This window comes from Phacochoerus africanus, chromosome 11 (genome assembly GCF_016906955.1).
Source record: "Phacochoerus africanus isolate WHEZ1 chromosome 11, ROS_Pafr_v1, whole genome shotgun sequence".
Taxonomy (NCBI): domain Eukaryota; kingdom Metazoa; phylum Chordata; class Mammalia; order Artiodactyla; family Suidae; genus Phacochoerus; species Phacochoerus africanus.
In genome coordinates, this window is record NC_062554.1 from 45,782,283 (window position 1) to 45,798,089 (window position 15,807).

At 57.4% G+C, this 15,807-nt stretch overlaps 2 protein-coding genes across 10 annotated transcripts in view; one reads left to right on the plus strand and one right to left on the minus strand.

Annotated features, from left to right (window-relative positions):
• Positions 1 to 12,464, plus strand: CXCR5 (C-X-C motif chemokine receptor 5). 2 transcript variants are annotated; one of them, XM_047753804.1, is made up of 2 exons: positions 1 to 191; positions 9,745 to 12,464. In XM_047753804.1, the coding sequence occupies exons 1-2, from the start codon at positions 135 to 137 to the stop codon at positions 10,807 to 10,809; spliced, it is 1,122 nt and encodes a 373-aa protein (XP_047609760.1). In that variant the 5' UTR covers positions 1 to 134; the 3' UTR covers positions 10,810 to 12,464. The 2 variants fall into 2 exon arrangements, with proteins under 2 accessions (XP_047609760.1, XP_047609761.1); XM_047753805.1 differs by lacking the exon at positions 1 to 191 and adding an exon at positions 7,520 to 7,835.
• Positions 12,336 to 15,807, minus strand: part of BCL9L (BCL9 like) — a 27,887-nt gene continuing 24,415 nt past the window's right edge. For 7 of the 8 annotated variants that reach the window (XM_047753796.1, XM_047753801.1, XM_047753797.1 and 4 more), the window contains one exon: positions 12,336 to 15,737. In XM_047753796.1, the coding sequence (XP_047609752.1) occupies positions 14,644 to 15,737 (1,094 nt within the window). In that variant the 3' untranslated portion in view covers positions 12,336 to 14,643. The remainder of the gene's footprint in view (positions 15,738 to 15,807) is intronic. The other variant, XM_047753800.1, reaches the window with a different exon arrangement.

A 15,807-nucleotide genomic window follows, 5' to 3' on the forward strand; every position in this document is an offset into this window, starting at 1 on the left:
AGCAGCCCCAGGAGACAGCGCGCAGTTCATTTGTTTAAATTTGCAGCTGACGGCTGCCACCTCTCTATAGGGACCAGGCAGAGAAGCTCTCAACATCAGGCACTGGCCAGACCGGTGACGGACAGCTACAAATCATGAACTACCCCCTAACCCTGGACATGGAATTCACGAACTACAACCTGGAGAACCTGGTGAGTAGGGACAGATAGCTCCTGGTCACCTGGGCCAGGCCCTACTTGGAATTCTAAATATCCTGTGCCCAGGGCCCAAGGCGGAGGGGATGGCCCTAGAGTCCCCTCCCGCTGTGGATCGGCAGAGTCTGGACAGGCCCCTGGGTGCTTGCCTTATAAAGTTTGATTGCTCATTCCATGAAGGAAGCAGATAAGTAGAGCCATTGCCTTAGTACCCTTTGGAGAGGGGTGGAATGATGGGTTCAGGTCCTGCCTCCTCTCTGACCTGCTCTGTGTCCTAGAACAAGTCACTTTGCCTCCCCATTCTTCCATGGGGACCCTCTCCCTCGTCTCTTAGGGCTGGAATAAGGAGGAGATGGGGAAGCGCTTTAGAGCTTTTCTCAACCTCAGGAGGCTGGCTTTGCGAGTCGCCCAGTGCATATTTATTCATCTCTTGCTTTATGAGTCGATCACTGCAGCATGACATTGTAACTTGGATAGAGAAATTGAGAGCCTGGTCTTGGCCCTCAAATAGCTGACGGGCTAGCCAAGAAGAAACCACGTACGCACTCTTGGACAATGATTATGTGCTGAACCGAGGCAGTGTGGGACCAGGTGGTCAGCAAGTGAGGAGCCCGTGGGCTGGGGGCAGGAGGCCAGGGAGCCAGGCTGGTATCGGCTGGTGGAAGAACTCTGTGTTTGTCCTAGAAAGGTCCTAGAGCATGGTGTGACCTCCCTCAGGGGACTGGGCTCTCTAGAGACAAGGTATTCTTGGGTGGGCTAAGAAAATGGTCCCCAGCATCATTCTCTGCCACCCATCCAAGGCTTTCCTGTGAAGCAGAGTAGCACAGCTGACTTGGTTGTCACTGGGTCCCCCAAAAATAGAGAGAGAGACCAACTCAACCAAAAACCCGAGGGTCCTGTGTGGGGGCAGCAGGTTACCGTTTGTAAGAATCTTTTGGAAACTTCTTTGTGGTTCCTTTCCCCCCACGGCCAAGGGTACCTCTAGGGAGAGACCTTCTCTCTGAGCCACATTCTAGGCTAGATCACGAAGGATCCAAACCCAAGGATATAGGTCTCTCCTATACCCACCTGCTCTCCGGACCCTAACCTCGCCCTCTGGTCCCTGACTCCCTGGCTGGAGTCTACACTGTAACTTCGCCCACCGTGTTCCCAGACTTGCTTGGATCTCACTTGCCAAGATCCCAAGGCTCAGAAGTATAAGTCGAACATGGGGAGGTGGGAGGCAAAGCAAATTCCCCAAAGTCTGGCCTCTCGGATCCAATCCGCTGTTAAAAGCAGAGCGCCAGACCCGTCAGTCTGATCAGACCTGCTGCCTCATTGGTGGGACCCACAGCAAAATGAACATGCAGGTTCCCTATTAAGAATTTCAAGAGAGCAACAACCGAGCACCTGACCCCAGCACTGGGCTCTTCGAGGTGGAGGGCGCTGCGTGACGGGACTGGTCGCACTCACAGAAATCCGGCCCTGAGTCTAATCAGACTAAAGCCCCACAGCCTGACAAGGCGTTGTGCCTCCACCCTGGCCCCCAGTCCTGGCCCCTGGCCTCACCTGGTTAGGTTACTGGGTATCTTTCCCTGCCCCCAGCTTCAAGCTGACCACGAGCCCTGACCCAGTTGGCTATCACAGGAACCAACTCGAGACCTGGCTGGTTCTGGATTCTGAGAAACCTCAAGAGTTCCTCTAACTGCACACCTCACTCCACACATGACCTACTAGAGACAGCCAGTGGGGCTAGCAGGGGCAGGGGGACAGCGGGCCATGTCCCATATACCAAGGAAAATCTGAGGCCAGGGAGAGAGTCACGGTGACTCGCTGGATGTCATACTCAAATGAGTGGTCTCGGGCCAGGCACCCCAGCATGCTGGCACCCCTCCATCAGGGTCTGGCCAGGCACCAGGAGACCTAGCACCAGCCGGGCCCTGGAGCTCCTCTTCAGCCAGCTCCCAGTGCCTCACCTCGCCTTTGCTCACCTCCTGTACTCTCTTTCTCTAGGGCTGTTGCCCTCCTCAGTAGACCCTCTCCCTCCACCCCCACCCACTCACGCCTGGATCTCGAGCATTTTTGTCGGTCTGCTGGGCAGCATCTCACGGCACAGGGGCCCTGGGATGCCAGGGCAGCAGAGGATCTTGTATACAGGAGCTTCTCATGACGCATGGACTGATCAGTACGGCTCTGCTGAGGGTCTCAGCTCACCATTTCTCTCTGGAATTAGTCTCTGTTCTTTTGCTTCCTATTCTCCTTGCTCTCCTTGTTCAAACCACGTAGCAGTTCGCTTGCCTAGAACACTTGGTTCTAGACACCAACACTGGGTTAAGAGCTGGGGGCTCTGGGCCATGAGCCAAGTGTGGGGTATCCTGGCCTCCCTTCCTCCCCTTGCATTCTAAGAGCAACAGTTTTAAATGTCCATTTGCTTGAGATGGGTTTTGCTCATCTCCATGAATAGAACAAGAACCAAAAAATCTAGATGGCTAGGTACCAGAAACAAGGAGCCAGTTCCCTGAATCAGCATGCCAGGGAGCCTTCCTGCTGGGGAGGCCTGGAAAAGCCTCTGTCCACCAGAACCTGGGTGTGAAAGGCTGGAACTAGGGTCTGGGGCCCCTGCCGGGGCCAGTCCTAAACAATACCTCTAGCCGCACCCTGCAGCCCAGCCAAGATGGGACACTGCCATAGAGCAGGGCGAAGCTGGTCCAGCCCCAAGGCCTGGCTTCCCCTGACCCCTCCACAGGGATGACCCCCCACAAACTATGACTTCAGTGTGATCAGAGCATCCCGGGCTGCAAAGGCCATTCACATGTGCCGTCCCCTTTCATCAAGGAGGTATAAAGAAGAGGAACCAAAACTAGCTCAGGCTGTTTCTGGGGTTTACCTTGGGGGAGGGGAGGATAACCCCCTCCCAGAGCAGATCAAAAGTCCCAGAGGAAGCCCCGGGGGGAAGGGGCCATGGCTGGGGGGTATTGGAAGGGTCAGAGATGAAGGAGAGACCCAGGGCTGGCCTGGGGAGGGCAGGCGTTGGGGCAAATCTGGGCTCAGGCACAGAGACCACAGTGTCCATCAGGAATTCTTGCCCTCAGTGAGGACACAGGCTGTGGCCAGTCCACTCCTCTGGCAGAATGGCAGGAAAAGTGGCCACGGGTTTGGCACTGAGGGTCAGGACACAAGAATGGGTCTTCTTTCAGGAAGGATGGGACAAAATGCTTCAGAGCAGTACTGATCCAGGAGGCGATTTCAAGAACTTGCTGCACATCTGTCCCTTGGACTCTCTGGCTCTGTCTCCCAAATCCAAGTTTATTTGGAGGACCGAATAGGGAAACCCTTTAAACCTAAAGACGCAGTCAGAGGTAGGGGTAGATTAAAGTATCCCTTCAGAATCACAGCCAGAGTAGAACCATGTTCCTGACGGTCAAGTCCCTTGAGTGGAGATGGAGGAGGAGGCTGGTGGGCTCACTCTTGAAAGACGGGGCTGGGAGAAGCGGGAGATGTGAAGCCGGAGCCTCAGACGGTCTTTAGGGAGGGCGGGACTTCTAAAGGAAGAGTGAGAGTTCCTGCTGTGGCACAATGGGTTAAGCATCCGGCTGTAGCGTCTCGGGTCACTGGGGAGGCCTGGTTTCAATCCCTAGCTCAGCACCCGGGTTAAGGATCTGGGTTAAAGGGCTGACATGGCCACAGGGCTGCTGCTGTGGCGTAAGGTTGCCGTTGTCACTGGGATTCAATACCTGGGGATTCTCACATCTTCCCTATGCTATGAGTGTGGGAAAAAGCAAAAAAAGAGTAAAGAAGACAGACCTCTGCCCTCATCCCTCAGCCCAGTCTCCTTCCTCGAGACCCCCTCGCCCTTCGAGCCACTGAAAGCTGGAACGCGAGGCACCCTGGCCGGCCCCATGCACAGCTCCTGACCCTTGGTTGGGAATATCCAACCAGGGACATAAAAGGAGATGGAGCCAGTGTGTACTCCCTACAGCCAGAGATGACCCTGTCTGTGTGCAGACGCCTCCCGCAGCCAGTATGACTCAGGCCTCTGGAGCCCCAGGGTTCGGCCTGGATGAGCCAAGCACGCAGCAGCCCCACCCCCCTGCTGGGGGCTGAGAAACAAGGTCAGGCGGGGCCATTCCTGCAGGACAGACAGCCTGGGGAAGCCGACGGCTCTCACCCAAGTGCTGAGCTAGATGCAGATGATGCTGAGAAGCAGCTCAGCCCCAGGGCAGGGCGTGACAGCCCGAGAGTCAGAGCGTCTGGGGATGTGAAGCGGAGGAGCAGGAGCATCAGAGGGCAGGGCCCGGCCGCCTTTCCAGGGCAGGAATTCCCTCCCACACACCTGGCCTCAAGCATCCCTCTTCCTCCCAAGGACCCCCACCCATTGTTGGACTGTTCTGCCTGTTAGAAGAGTCTTTCTCCTTTGACTGAAACACCCCCATCTCTGCCCCTGCGCATTCCTCCTGGCCGTGCCCTCTAGGCCCTCACGCAATAAACCCATCCTACCCTCTCACCGTGGGGCCTCCTCCCAGTCCTGGAGGAAGCCACCTCTCCTGGACTTAAGGCTTCTCTTCCCTGGACTCTGCCGCCCACAACCATACTCTGGAACAAAATCCTGCCAGGGTGGGGATTTCCAGACCCCTTAACAACTGGTCACCCTTGTCCAGACCACACAAATTGAGTTGGTGGCAGCTGCCCACCTACGGGTTTCTGTTCACCTAGATAAGGTAACTGAGCCCTCTTGGCAGCCACCTCACCCTGTTGACTCATCTGAAGCTTGCAGTCAACAAAGTCTTGGGTTTTTTCTCATCAACAGTTCAGTCAGGTCTTCCCTAACCTGTCCCTGGAGAGTTGAAGTCTCAAACTCGAATCTAGGCTCTAGAATTTTCTTTCTTTCTTTCTTTTTTTTTTTTTTTTGTCTTTTCTAGGGCCATTCCCACAGCACATGGAGGTTCCCAGGCTAGGGGTCGAATCGGAGCTGTAGACACCGGCCTATGCCACAGCCACAGCAACACCAGATCTGAGCCGCGTCTGCGACCCACACCACAGCTCACGGCAATGCCATGAGCAAGGCCAGGGATCGAACCCACAACCTGATGGTTCCTAGTCAGATTCGTTTCCTCTGTACCACGACAGGAACGCCTAGATTTTTCTTTATTGATTCCATCTGGTCGGTTTGGGCCTGTAGTTCCAGGTTGTGGAGAACTCTGCCTTGTCTGAAAGCATCATCCAAGACAGGGCTGAGTGTGTAAAAGAGGAGCCGATTCAGGACAGACCCCTGAAGCGTGTCCTGCACCCTCCCTGCCCCACCTGCTGCCACAGAGCCCCAGCCAGCAAACTTTGCGCAGCCTCACGCTGGGCAGTGCAGGACAGCGAGGCAACCTCGTTATTCGGAGAAGTCAGATGGGCCTGGAGACCTTAATTATCCAGGGAGGGGCTTGGGGCCTAGGGTGGCTCCTGAGGAAGGAGAGAAGGGAGGGGTGGGGGGGGGGAGGAAGGGTAACCTTTGTCCTCCCACGCACTTTGAGCTCTTCCCCCATCCTTCCTTCCGCTGGCATCTCCACACCAGGACAGAGAATGTTCCAGCCCCTATTCCTGCCCCCTCCCCCAGGCTCACAGCAATTTTCTACCTAGATTCCTGGCTTTGCGCTCAGCTGCATGCCAATCATCATGTTTCCTTGCCTTCTTTGAGGCCTGGGTCCCTGGCCTCTGTTGGGCTACTGTCCACTGGGTACCTGCTTGTGCTGCCACGGCCCCACCTGGCACGTATCTAAGTCTATACAGGGTGAGCGCTGCCGTCAGAGTGCGTGTGTGCCTGAGGGCCATGGGTTCCAGCAGCTTCTCATTTCGAAGGAGGAGCAAGGGCTTGGCCAGGTGACCAACACTCTGCTCCCTCTGGGTGTGGGTCTCATAGGACCCCCTTCTGCACTCTGCTCCCCACGGCATCCAGGATTCCTGACGCCGAACTTCTCCTGGGCCAGAGCTGACCTTGCATGATTACTCAGTCCATGATCTGGAGAAGGGTCGGGGGGTGGGTTCCCTGGGTATGGGAAGTGGCTTTAACACGTGCCACTCCCGAGCCCCCAAAATGTCTGTTTGACACCTCCTGCTGAGACATACCGCCATCTCTCAGCCCTCCTCAAACCAGCTTCCTCCCATCCTCTCCTCTCTGCCCCAGCACTCTGCCAAACAAATACCTCCTGGGGAGAAGGAAGAGACAGTCCCCAAGCCCAACCCTCCTCTAAACCTGGGTTCTCAGGAGATGGGGGCTCTGGGGTCCTGGGGACATATCTCTCTGGGTTGACTTTAAATGACCAACAAACCAATCAACCTGGATGCTTTAGAGGGTAGGACCGAATGGGTCTCATAAATGGCCTCTTTGGCCAGACAGATTGGCTGCACCGAAACCCTCCCCTAGGCAGTGGGACAGCCAGGCTCCCACCACGTGGTGCATGGAGTCCAGCCCTGCTGTCTGCACCAAGCCCTGCATCTCTTCTTCTGTCTGAATTGCTTTGCTCTGCATGAAGACAGCTCATCTTGCTGCTTTCCCCTTTAACTCCTGCTAAATCCCAGGGTGAGTCAAATGGTTGTAGTCAATGACGATACTGAAAATAGCTCCCAGGATGGAGAGAGAACCCAAGCCTGGCTCTAGGCCATCAAGAGCTTGGGAGGAGGCACATCTGTGTCTCTGCGGAGGCACAGGAAGGAACTTGCCTAAAGTCCCAGGATACAAGGGCCCCTGGGCTTCTGTGGAAAACTGCTCTTCAGGCAGTTCAGCACACATCAGCTGCATGTCCAGCAGGTGTAAAACACATGGCCGCTTGTGAGGGGGACGCAGCAGGCTGGCCCCTGGGAGTTCACCATTTAGTGAGGCAATGGCTATGCCAACCCCTCGTGCTGTAGAAAAGGCACACGTGGTGGAAGAAGAGAGCGCCAAAGTCCAAGTGGAAGAGCTCGGAAGGCTGCAGGAAGGTGGAACTGAATGGGGCCTCGAAGGACGCATGGGATGAGGCAAAGCTGGGAAGGAAAGGAAGAGTTTTAGAGACAGGGATGAAGCGGGGTGTCGGGGGCCGGCAGCCACTAGAATGATGGATCTGAAGGATAGGGATAAAGTGATGAGATAAAAGTAAGGTTTGAAAGGTCAAAAAAAAATTTTTTTTGGCTTTTTAGGGTCGCACCCGCAGCATATGGAGGTTCCTAGGCTAGGGGTTGAATCAGAGCAGTAGCCGTCGGCCTATACCACAGCCACAGCAACACCAGATCCGAGCCGTGTCTGCAACCTACACCACAGCTCATGGCAACACTGGATCCTTAACCCACTGAGTGAGGCCAGGGATTGAACCTGCGTCCTCATGGATGCTGGTCAGATTCGTTTCCCTGAGCCACGACGGGAAAGCCTGAAAGGTCAAAAATTTAAAGGTACAGTAGGGGAGTTTAGACCTCACCCTGCAAGTTCCTTCTTTTCCCTCACCCTGAAAGTAGAGCCATTTTCTTAAACAAAAGCTTAGGTACAAATCACCACCTGAGACAAGAGTGCCTGGCTTAAAGGCAGGGAGGGGCAATGGGGGACTCCCTCCCCATCCGCCACCCCGGCCCCAGTCAAACCTGCAAAGAAATCCATGGATTCATGCTGAATGGGATGCCCCGCCACTAATTCCGAAATTAAGCAAGGTATGTTAAAATCTCTCCCTAAGAGAACAAGCAGATAAACCTCATTTCTTTTTGAGCGCTGCATTGTATCCTGTTGTGGGAACGCGCTGAGGTTGGCTTACTCCAATCCTCTACTGATGAATTTGATTACAAACACGCCTTTCCCTTACAATTGGCTTTGCTATTGAATTACTGAATATGAAATAGAAAAAAAAAAGATGAAAAGAAAAGAAAACTACTGCTTATAGGTAACGGGGATCCGGTAAAAGATCTTCAGCAGGACACTGATGTGATAGGATATGTGGATTGGAAAACTCATCCTGTCCTCTGTGGAGGAGACGGACAGGAGTGGAGAAGCTGGCGAGGATGGAGAGACAGTAGTCCTGAGCCAGGGGTGAAGTAGGGCTGGACGGGGGCAATGGCAGGGGGATGCTGGGGTCAAGGTGAGCCTATGGCTTTGCCATTGCACAATGCATCCATCCCTCCAACCCCCTTCTCCCAGAGGGGGAAGCCAGAAGGCCATATCAGCATCCACACCTCCGGGGACCAGAAGGAAAGACCCAGGTCGGGGAATGGGTCTTCCCAATATTGAGAGTGAGTGTATGACCCACAATTGGGGGCCCTTGGGTAGCAATGCAACCACACCCTGCTGGTGTGGGACCCTTAATGTCCAGGAAGGAGGGCAGCATGAGGTCACCCAGCACCTGGGTGCCAAGTAACCTCACCCATCCTCTCTCTCCCTGGGGCTCCTCATTTATAGAAGAGTCTTTTTGAGCCCACAAAAGTCAGTTACAATTGGTTTTGCAATGCCGTGGGGAGGGGTCTAGTTAGGGGAGGGGTGGGAAGAACAGGGCTGGGAAGTGAGGAGGAGCAGGTGCAGGGGGACAGCTGTGAGTGAAAGGTATGAAAACAGGCACGCTGTCTTCCTTTGCGGTTTGCCGGGTAAACAACCTGAGTGCTGGGGGGAGGGGGGAGGAGGAGGCTGGGGAGGAGGGAGCTTCCGGACACAGAGTGGGCACATCCCCTTCACTAGGGACCCTCCCCCCGACACCCGACACCCGACACGACACCCGGGTATCCCCGCGCCTCCCTCACTTCCTTCTGCCTCTCTCCTCTGCCTCTGGGCTTTTTGCTTCTGAAGCTCGCCTTGCTGTGGGCAGAGAAGGGAGCGGAATGTGCTGGTGATGGGGAGTAGCAGGCGGGGAAGCCCGGGCAGCTGAGTAGGGTGAGCATATCGGCTCTGAAGTTCCATCGTCGTGGGTCCGAGCAGATGTGATCTTTAGCAAGACATATGGGTAAAACAGGACTATGACATACCTTGAGCCTGTTGTGCAGATTAAACCCAACAAGAGGCGATTACTACAATTTCAGTTGTAATGACGTCAGGAAGAGGGGGGCCGATCAAGAGGAAGCCAGCAGGCCACTTCAGCATCCACCCCTTCAGCAGGGTCCTAGGTTTAGTGCCCTCTCTGCTGTTCAGAATTGGAACAGATGGCTCCTTGTCCCAACCAGATCATTTCCCCAAGTTCAAGTCCTGATTTCAGCCCCTGAGCCTGCAGCCTTCCATAGCTGAGGATTCACAAACTCGAAATACTTAGAGGTTCACAGCTCTTCAGAGTTTATGGACCACAGTCCACAGCATATATTGCCGTTCATCTTTGTCACTACGCTGTGAGGGATTAGTCCCTGTTTCAGAAAACTGAAACTGGAAAAGGCAAAGTGATTGGTTCAAGGAAAATACAGGGCTACTGGGATCTGGTCAGTGAGCAGACTGGGAGCACAGGGACACTCCTAATTTTATCTGGAGGGGAAGGATAAAATTACAAGGGTGTCAGAGTCTCCCCCCGCCCCCCCCCCCCGCCCCCCCCCACCCCCAGAGAGGAAAGATGGGTTCTCAGTTCCTCGCCCTTCTGTTTTCTTGCCTTTGCAGTATATGGAATTAGGCTACAATGACAGCACAGAGACCCCCAAGATGGAAAATCATCTCTGCTCCACAGCTGAGGGGCCCCTGCTGACCTCCTTCAAGGCCGTGTTCATGCCCGTGGCCTATGGCCTCATCTTCCTCCTGGGTATGCTGGGCAACATCCTGGTGCTGGTGATTCTGGAGCGGCACCGGCAAACGCGCAGCTCCACCGAGACCTTCCTGTTCCACCTGGCGGTGGCCGACCTCCTGCTGGTCTTCATCCTGCCCTTTGCCGTGGCCGAGGGCTCCGTGGGCTGGGTCCTGGGCAACTTCCTCTGCAAGACTGTGATAGCCCTGCACAAGATCAACTTCTACTGCAGCAGCCTGCTCCTGGCCTGCATCGCTGTGGACCGCTACCTGGCCATCGTCCACGCTGTCCACGCCTACCGCCACCGCCGCCTCCTCTCCATCCATATCACCTGTGCAACCATCTGGCTGGCCGGCTTCTTCTTCACCTTGCCAGAGATCCTCTTTGCCAAGGTCAGCCAGCCGTTTCACAACGACTCTCAGCCGCGATGCACCTTCTCCCAAGAGAACCAAGCGGAGACCAATGCCTGGTTCACCTCCCGCTTTCTCTACCACATCGGAGGATTCCTGCTGCCAATGCTGGTGATGAGCTGGTGTTACGTAGGGGTGGTGCACAGGCTGTGCCAGGCCCAGCGGCGCCCTCAGCGGCAGAAGGCGGTCAGGGTGGCCATCCTGGTGACCAGCGTCTTCTTTCTCTGCTGGTCACCCTACCACATTGTTATCTTCCTGGACACTCTGGCGAGGCTGAAGGCGTTGGGCAATAGCTGCGAGCTGAATGGCTATCTCTCCGTGGCCATCACCATAAGCGAGTTCCTGGGCCTGGCCCACTGCTGCCTCAATCCCATGCTCTACACGTTCGCTGGCGTGAAGTTCCGCAGCGACCTGTCACGGCTTCTGACCAAGCTGGGCTGCGCCGGCCCTGCCTCCCTTTGCCAGATCTTCCCTAGTTGGCGCAAGAGCAGTCTCTCGGAGTCAGAGAACGCCACCTCCCTCACCACCTTCTAGGGCCCAACCCCCTACCCCTGCCGCCTTGTCTCTGCTTTCCTCGGAGCAGGCAGTGATGCTGGAACGCCTTCCGACAGGAGCTGGGATCCTAAGAGCTCACCTGGCCAGTGTCCTCACATGGGGCAGCTGGAGGAACCAGCCCCTCTTTCCAGGAGATCCCTGCCAGCTCTTCTCCCAGCCCCCGGCCCAGGCTGGGGTCCAAGGAGGGGAAAGCAGCCCAAAGGCAAAGCAAAGGATACCGGCGCCCGTCTGCGTCGCCTCGGCCGGGAGGACCGCACTCACCTTCTCTCGTCCTAACCATCCAAAGTTCAAGAAACAACTTTTACATCTGCCCCTGCTAATAGGGAAAGTCATTCCCCTTCCAGAATATACTCCATCATCTTACAGACCACCTACCTCCACAACCACCCACCTCTCCTGCCAAAAGAAGCTAGAAGCTGAGCACCAGGGCATGGATGGAGGTTAAGGCTGAGGAAAGGCCAACTGGCAGCAGCGTGTGGCCTTCATCCATCTCAGTGCCTAATAAGCACAGACATTCTTCCAGGCCCCCAGCCCAGCAGGAAGCAGGAAGCTCAGACGGACCCAGTCCCGGTAGCTGCCCCTGGCTCTGACCGAAATGGCACTGGGCCCATCCCCACGGCACTGGGCCCTGGAGGTCTGTAGACTGTGGGCAGACTCTAGGCGCCCTCAGGGACCATCCAGCATCCCAGGGAAGACCAAGGCCAGCCGCGAGGAGCCCAGCAAAGGCAAGGAACGTGCTCCTCCCCCAGCTCCAAGGAGAAGCAGGATAAACCGAAGCCAGCTATCTTCTCTGCCCGGGGCAGAGAGCTCCCAGGGCGGGCCAGGGCTGCAGGGTCCAGGGCCCTGGTGGCTCTGGGCACAGATGGGGAAGGAGGCAGATTCATTCCTCCTTGCCTGCATCCCCCAAAACTCTTAGAGCCCTAGAAAGGATCCAACCACAGCAGAGGGAGCACTTAGCCAAGAGTCAGAGCAGAAATGGAGAGCCTCGAGGAGAGAGACAGACCTGGGGGGGCCCTGGGGTCATCTCATTCAGTCCCCCGCCTGCAGGCCAGGCCATCTCTCTGGGCTTCCACAAGAGCCACGCAGCCTCCCCTTGGGCTGGGCAATGTGACAAGCAGGCCTGGGCAGGGAAGTCCCCAGGCTCCAGGAAGCCGGGCCCTGCCTGAGAGGGTACTACTCAGATGGAACCAGAGGAAGCTGCTCCGCGCCCGCTGAACCTGCCCCCTGCCCGGGGAGGGCTCTCCCTCCCCTCCTCCCCAGCCTCTGGTCTGGCCAGAGGGGGACTTCAGGGACCCCTGCACTTGCTGAGGGCACCCACCAGGTGCCCAGTCCCTTCAAGCCTGTCAGCCAAGCTCCCTAGGAGGCTCCGGGGCCAGAGCTGGGACCTGGGGGCCTGTCTTCACCCTGGAACAGTGGGGAAGCCCTAGGGCTCCCTTTCCCTCCCAGCATCCAAGAGTAAGCTGGGCTGTGGAGAAGCCAGACACCAAAGCAAGAAAGCAAGAAGCTGGATTTTTAATTTTCTCTTTTTAATAAAAAGGCACCTATAAAACAGGTCAATACAGTACAGGCAGCACAGAGACCCCCGGAACAAGCCTAAAAATTGTTTCAAAATAAAAACCAAGAAGATGTCTTCACATATTGTATTTATATATTTATATTTATATATATATATTTATATAATGGTACAAAATGGCTGGGGGTGTGGCCATGGATGGAGGGAAGTCGGCTGGCCTGTGGAGTTCACCTTGGAAAGCTAGTCTGGTGGCAGAGGTGGGAAGAGGGGGGAGGGGAGGGCATCTGGCCCTTTGCAGTCGGACCCCTCTCTCCTCTGGGCAGGAAACACTTAGAGTCAGTTTGGAGAATCTTGGGTCGGGGTGAGGGGGCTCACGGGCGCAGGGCCCAGGTTGAGACGGGGCAGGAAAGTGTCTGGTGGGATCGAGGGCAGGTGGCCTCTGAACATAAGAGGCCTGGCCCCAGCCCTCGGGAGGGGCTGGGGGAGGCAGAAGCCTGCGACCAGCCCCAGAGGAAGCGCCTGACCTGGCTGACAGTGGACTGAGGACAGCACCAGACTGGGTGAAGTGGGGACAAATTCCCTTTGTATCACAGCTGCCAATGGGAGACCAGGCCCTCAGGTCAGGGAGGCTGGGGATGGGCCACGGCAGAAGACACCTAGTCGAGAAATGGCCCTTGGCCCTGGAGGCGGGGGTACGGAAGGCCTCAGCCAGGGAACTGCCCTGCCACCTCACAAGGCAGGAAAGGAAGTGAGAAAAGGAGAAGTGTTTTACTCCTGGGGCCAAGAGGGCGAAACACCCAATTGTGTATGGCTTCAGCTCTGACCAGAAGCAGCTGGGGAGCTTTATGGGAAAGAGCTGGGGGCTGAGGGGAAGGCAGTGGCTGCACCTGGCGGGGGGGCGGGAGGAGGGCACAGAGCCCTGAGCTCTGGGCAGAGGGACCTTGCCAGTGATGGGACAGGCAGAGAAGCGGGAGGGTGCTCCCCTGCTCCGCGTCCAACACTTGCTCCACTCCATCCTCAGCGGAGGGGAGGCGGGAGGGAGACAGGCTGACTTGGCCAAACCCTTTTCCTTCCTCTTTTGGTGAGAAGTAGGTGGCAGCCTCTGGAAGAGTCAGGGGCCGGAGGGCCACCTGACCCAGGGCCACTGCAGCAGGCACAGGACCGCCAGGGGCCCCGTGCCACCGGGGGCCACTCCTCCGCGGCTCCACATAAGGGGGCCACACAGCCTCCGCCTCATCCTCCTTTCCTTCATCCCAGACTGGGGATCAAGGACTTCAAGTTCTGGCTAAGATGTAGCAGCAGGGGACACCAGACATCCACAGCTGGGAAGCCAAGGCCCCATGTCACCTGTGTGGGGCAAACACGTGTGCATGTGCACGCGTTCTCCTGAATCACTCAGCAGCAGACAGGCTGCCGCCCTGGGGGTCTCAGCCCTGCTGGGGCTCACCAGGTGGAAGCCTAGGTGGTCTGACCTCAGTTTAGGTGTGGGGTAGCTATGTCATTTCACCATCGGGGTTGGGGACCGGAATGGTATCCTTTAGGGACCCAGAGACACTGCCACAGTGGATAGGTGTGCCGGACTGCGTGCCCCTGGGGCCAGGGGAATGGAAGGGGCAGTCATTTGAAGAAGGGGGGGGGGGGAAGGGTTTCTTTTATCCTTTTCTTGTGTGACTTCTATCAAAACACAGAAATACAGCACACGCACAAACCGGCACAAAAGCGCAGCGCTCTATTTACAGCTACGGCTGGCACCTGCCCACCTGGCCAGCCGCCTGCAGGATGGGGTGGGAGAGGGGGTCAGCCACACCAGCAGGGAGAGAAACCGAGGCAGGAGAGGACAGAAGGAGAAGCGGTGGGGGGGGGGGGGTAACCGCAGAGAAACTAAAAGGAACAAAGTGAAGCTCCAGGAGACAGCGGCAAGGAGAGGGACACTGGGGACCTTGCTCCTTCCGCTCCCCACCAAGGACTCCGAAAGCAAAGCCAAAGAGGGTGGGTACAGAGAAAGAGGGGAAATTGAGGCTCATAGGACTTGGGAGGAGTAGGGGAGGGGCAGCCCTGGTGGCCGAAATGGAACCGAATGCCATCCCAAATCCCCCACCCCACTCTGCCACTTCCCCCTAAGCTGCCAGCACATCTGGTTTCCACAAATGCCACTCCCCACACAAGCCCCCTCCCACCCCCTCCACCCCACCCCTTGACCCAGGCCATCCCAACACTGGAGGGGAAGAAATTTTTCGAAGGTTATCATATTTGCAGTACTGCCCCAGCCCCAGCCCCAGCCCCAGCCTCTACAGGGACCGCTAGAAGGGCAGGTTGGCCATGCCGCCCGGCGCCGGGAGGTAGCCCATCTGGCTGTCCAGAGACACGCTGCGCTGCCGCAGGGGGTGGGACACCATGAGGTTCTGCTGGGGCGGGGGGCCCATGAGGGAGCCCTGGGGGGAGAGCATGTGGGGGGGCTGGCTGTAGACCTCCCCTGCCACGCCCCGCTGCTTCATCAGCATGAAATTCTGCTGGGTCATAAGGCCTTGTGGAGGGGACATGACCCCCTGGTGCAGGCCGTGGGGCACCATGCCCTGCTGTGGGGGCACACCTGTCCTGCCCAGCAAGGACATCTGTCCGGGGTGGCACATGGACATGTTGAGCCCCCGCTGGACGCCCTGCTGGCCCGGGAGGTTGGGGGGCCGGGAGGGGGTCTGCTCCGCCATCATGTTCTGCAGGTTCATGAGATGCAGATTGGGGGGCTGGGCCTTGGGGGGCTGGTTCTCGCTCTTGGGGAAGTACTGGAGGGTGCTGCTTGGCTTCTCCGAGGGGATGATCCTGGACAAGTCGAACTCGGGGATCCCCGTCGGGGTGGGCCGGATCACCTCACTCAGCTCGGGGTCGTTCAGCACTGATGCCACCCCGGGGAGCACGCCCGGGGGGTATGCGTCGCCCATGCGCCCGGCCATGCTTTTGCCCATCAGGTGCTGCTGGGGGGGCATGGGGCCTGGTGGCTGGCTGGGCAGGTCCTCTGGGGGCAGAGGCATGCCAGAAGGGTAGTGCTGCTGCAGGCCAGGTCCCCCGCCCCCGCCCCCACTGGGGGCCATGGCACCGTGGGGCTGCTGCAGCCGAGGGGGGAAGGGCATCATCTGGGAGGAGCTGGGCACAGGGCCGCAGGGGGCATTCAGGGAGTCGGGGCCCCCTGGAGCCATCATCAGCGAGTTTTGAGGGGGCCCTCCTGTCCCCTGTGCACTGGGGTGCAGTGGAATGTTGGAGCCCAGAGGGGTGGGGGAGGGCAGCATGGTAGGTGGGGGCTCATGGGACAGGGGCTGCTGGCCTGGCAGGTTCATGCCCATGGGGCTCTGGGCCGCAGCTGAGTTCAGGTGCATCTGGTTGGGCTGGTTATTGCTGATCCCTGCGGGGGGGGAAAAGAGAAAGGGGGATCAGGAACCACGGGCACCCGGCTGGGGGAGGGTGCAGAACTC

Excerpts from the sequence above, each read along its gene's own strand:
- CXCR5 (XM_047753804.1), top strand. The coding sequence starts at position 135 with ATGAACTACCCCCTAACCCTGGACATGGAATTCACGAACTACAACCTG. Across the intron at positions 192-9,744 it reads ACTACAACCTGGAGAACCTG|TATATGGAATTAGGCTACAA; the intron begins GTGAGTAGGGAC and ends TTGCCTTTGCAG.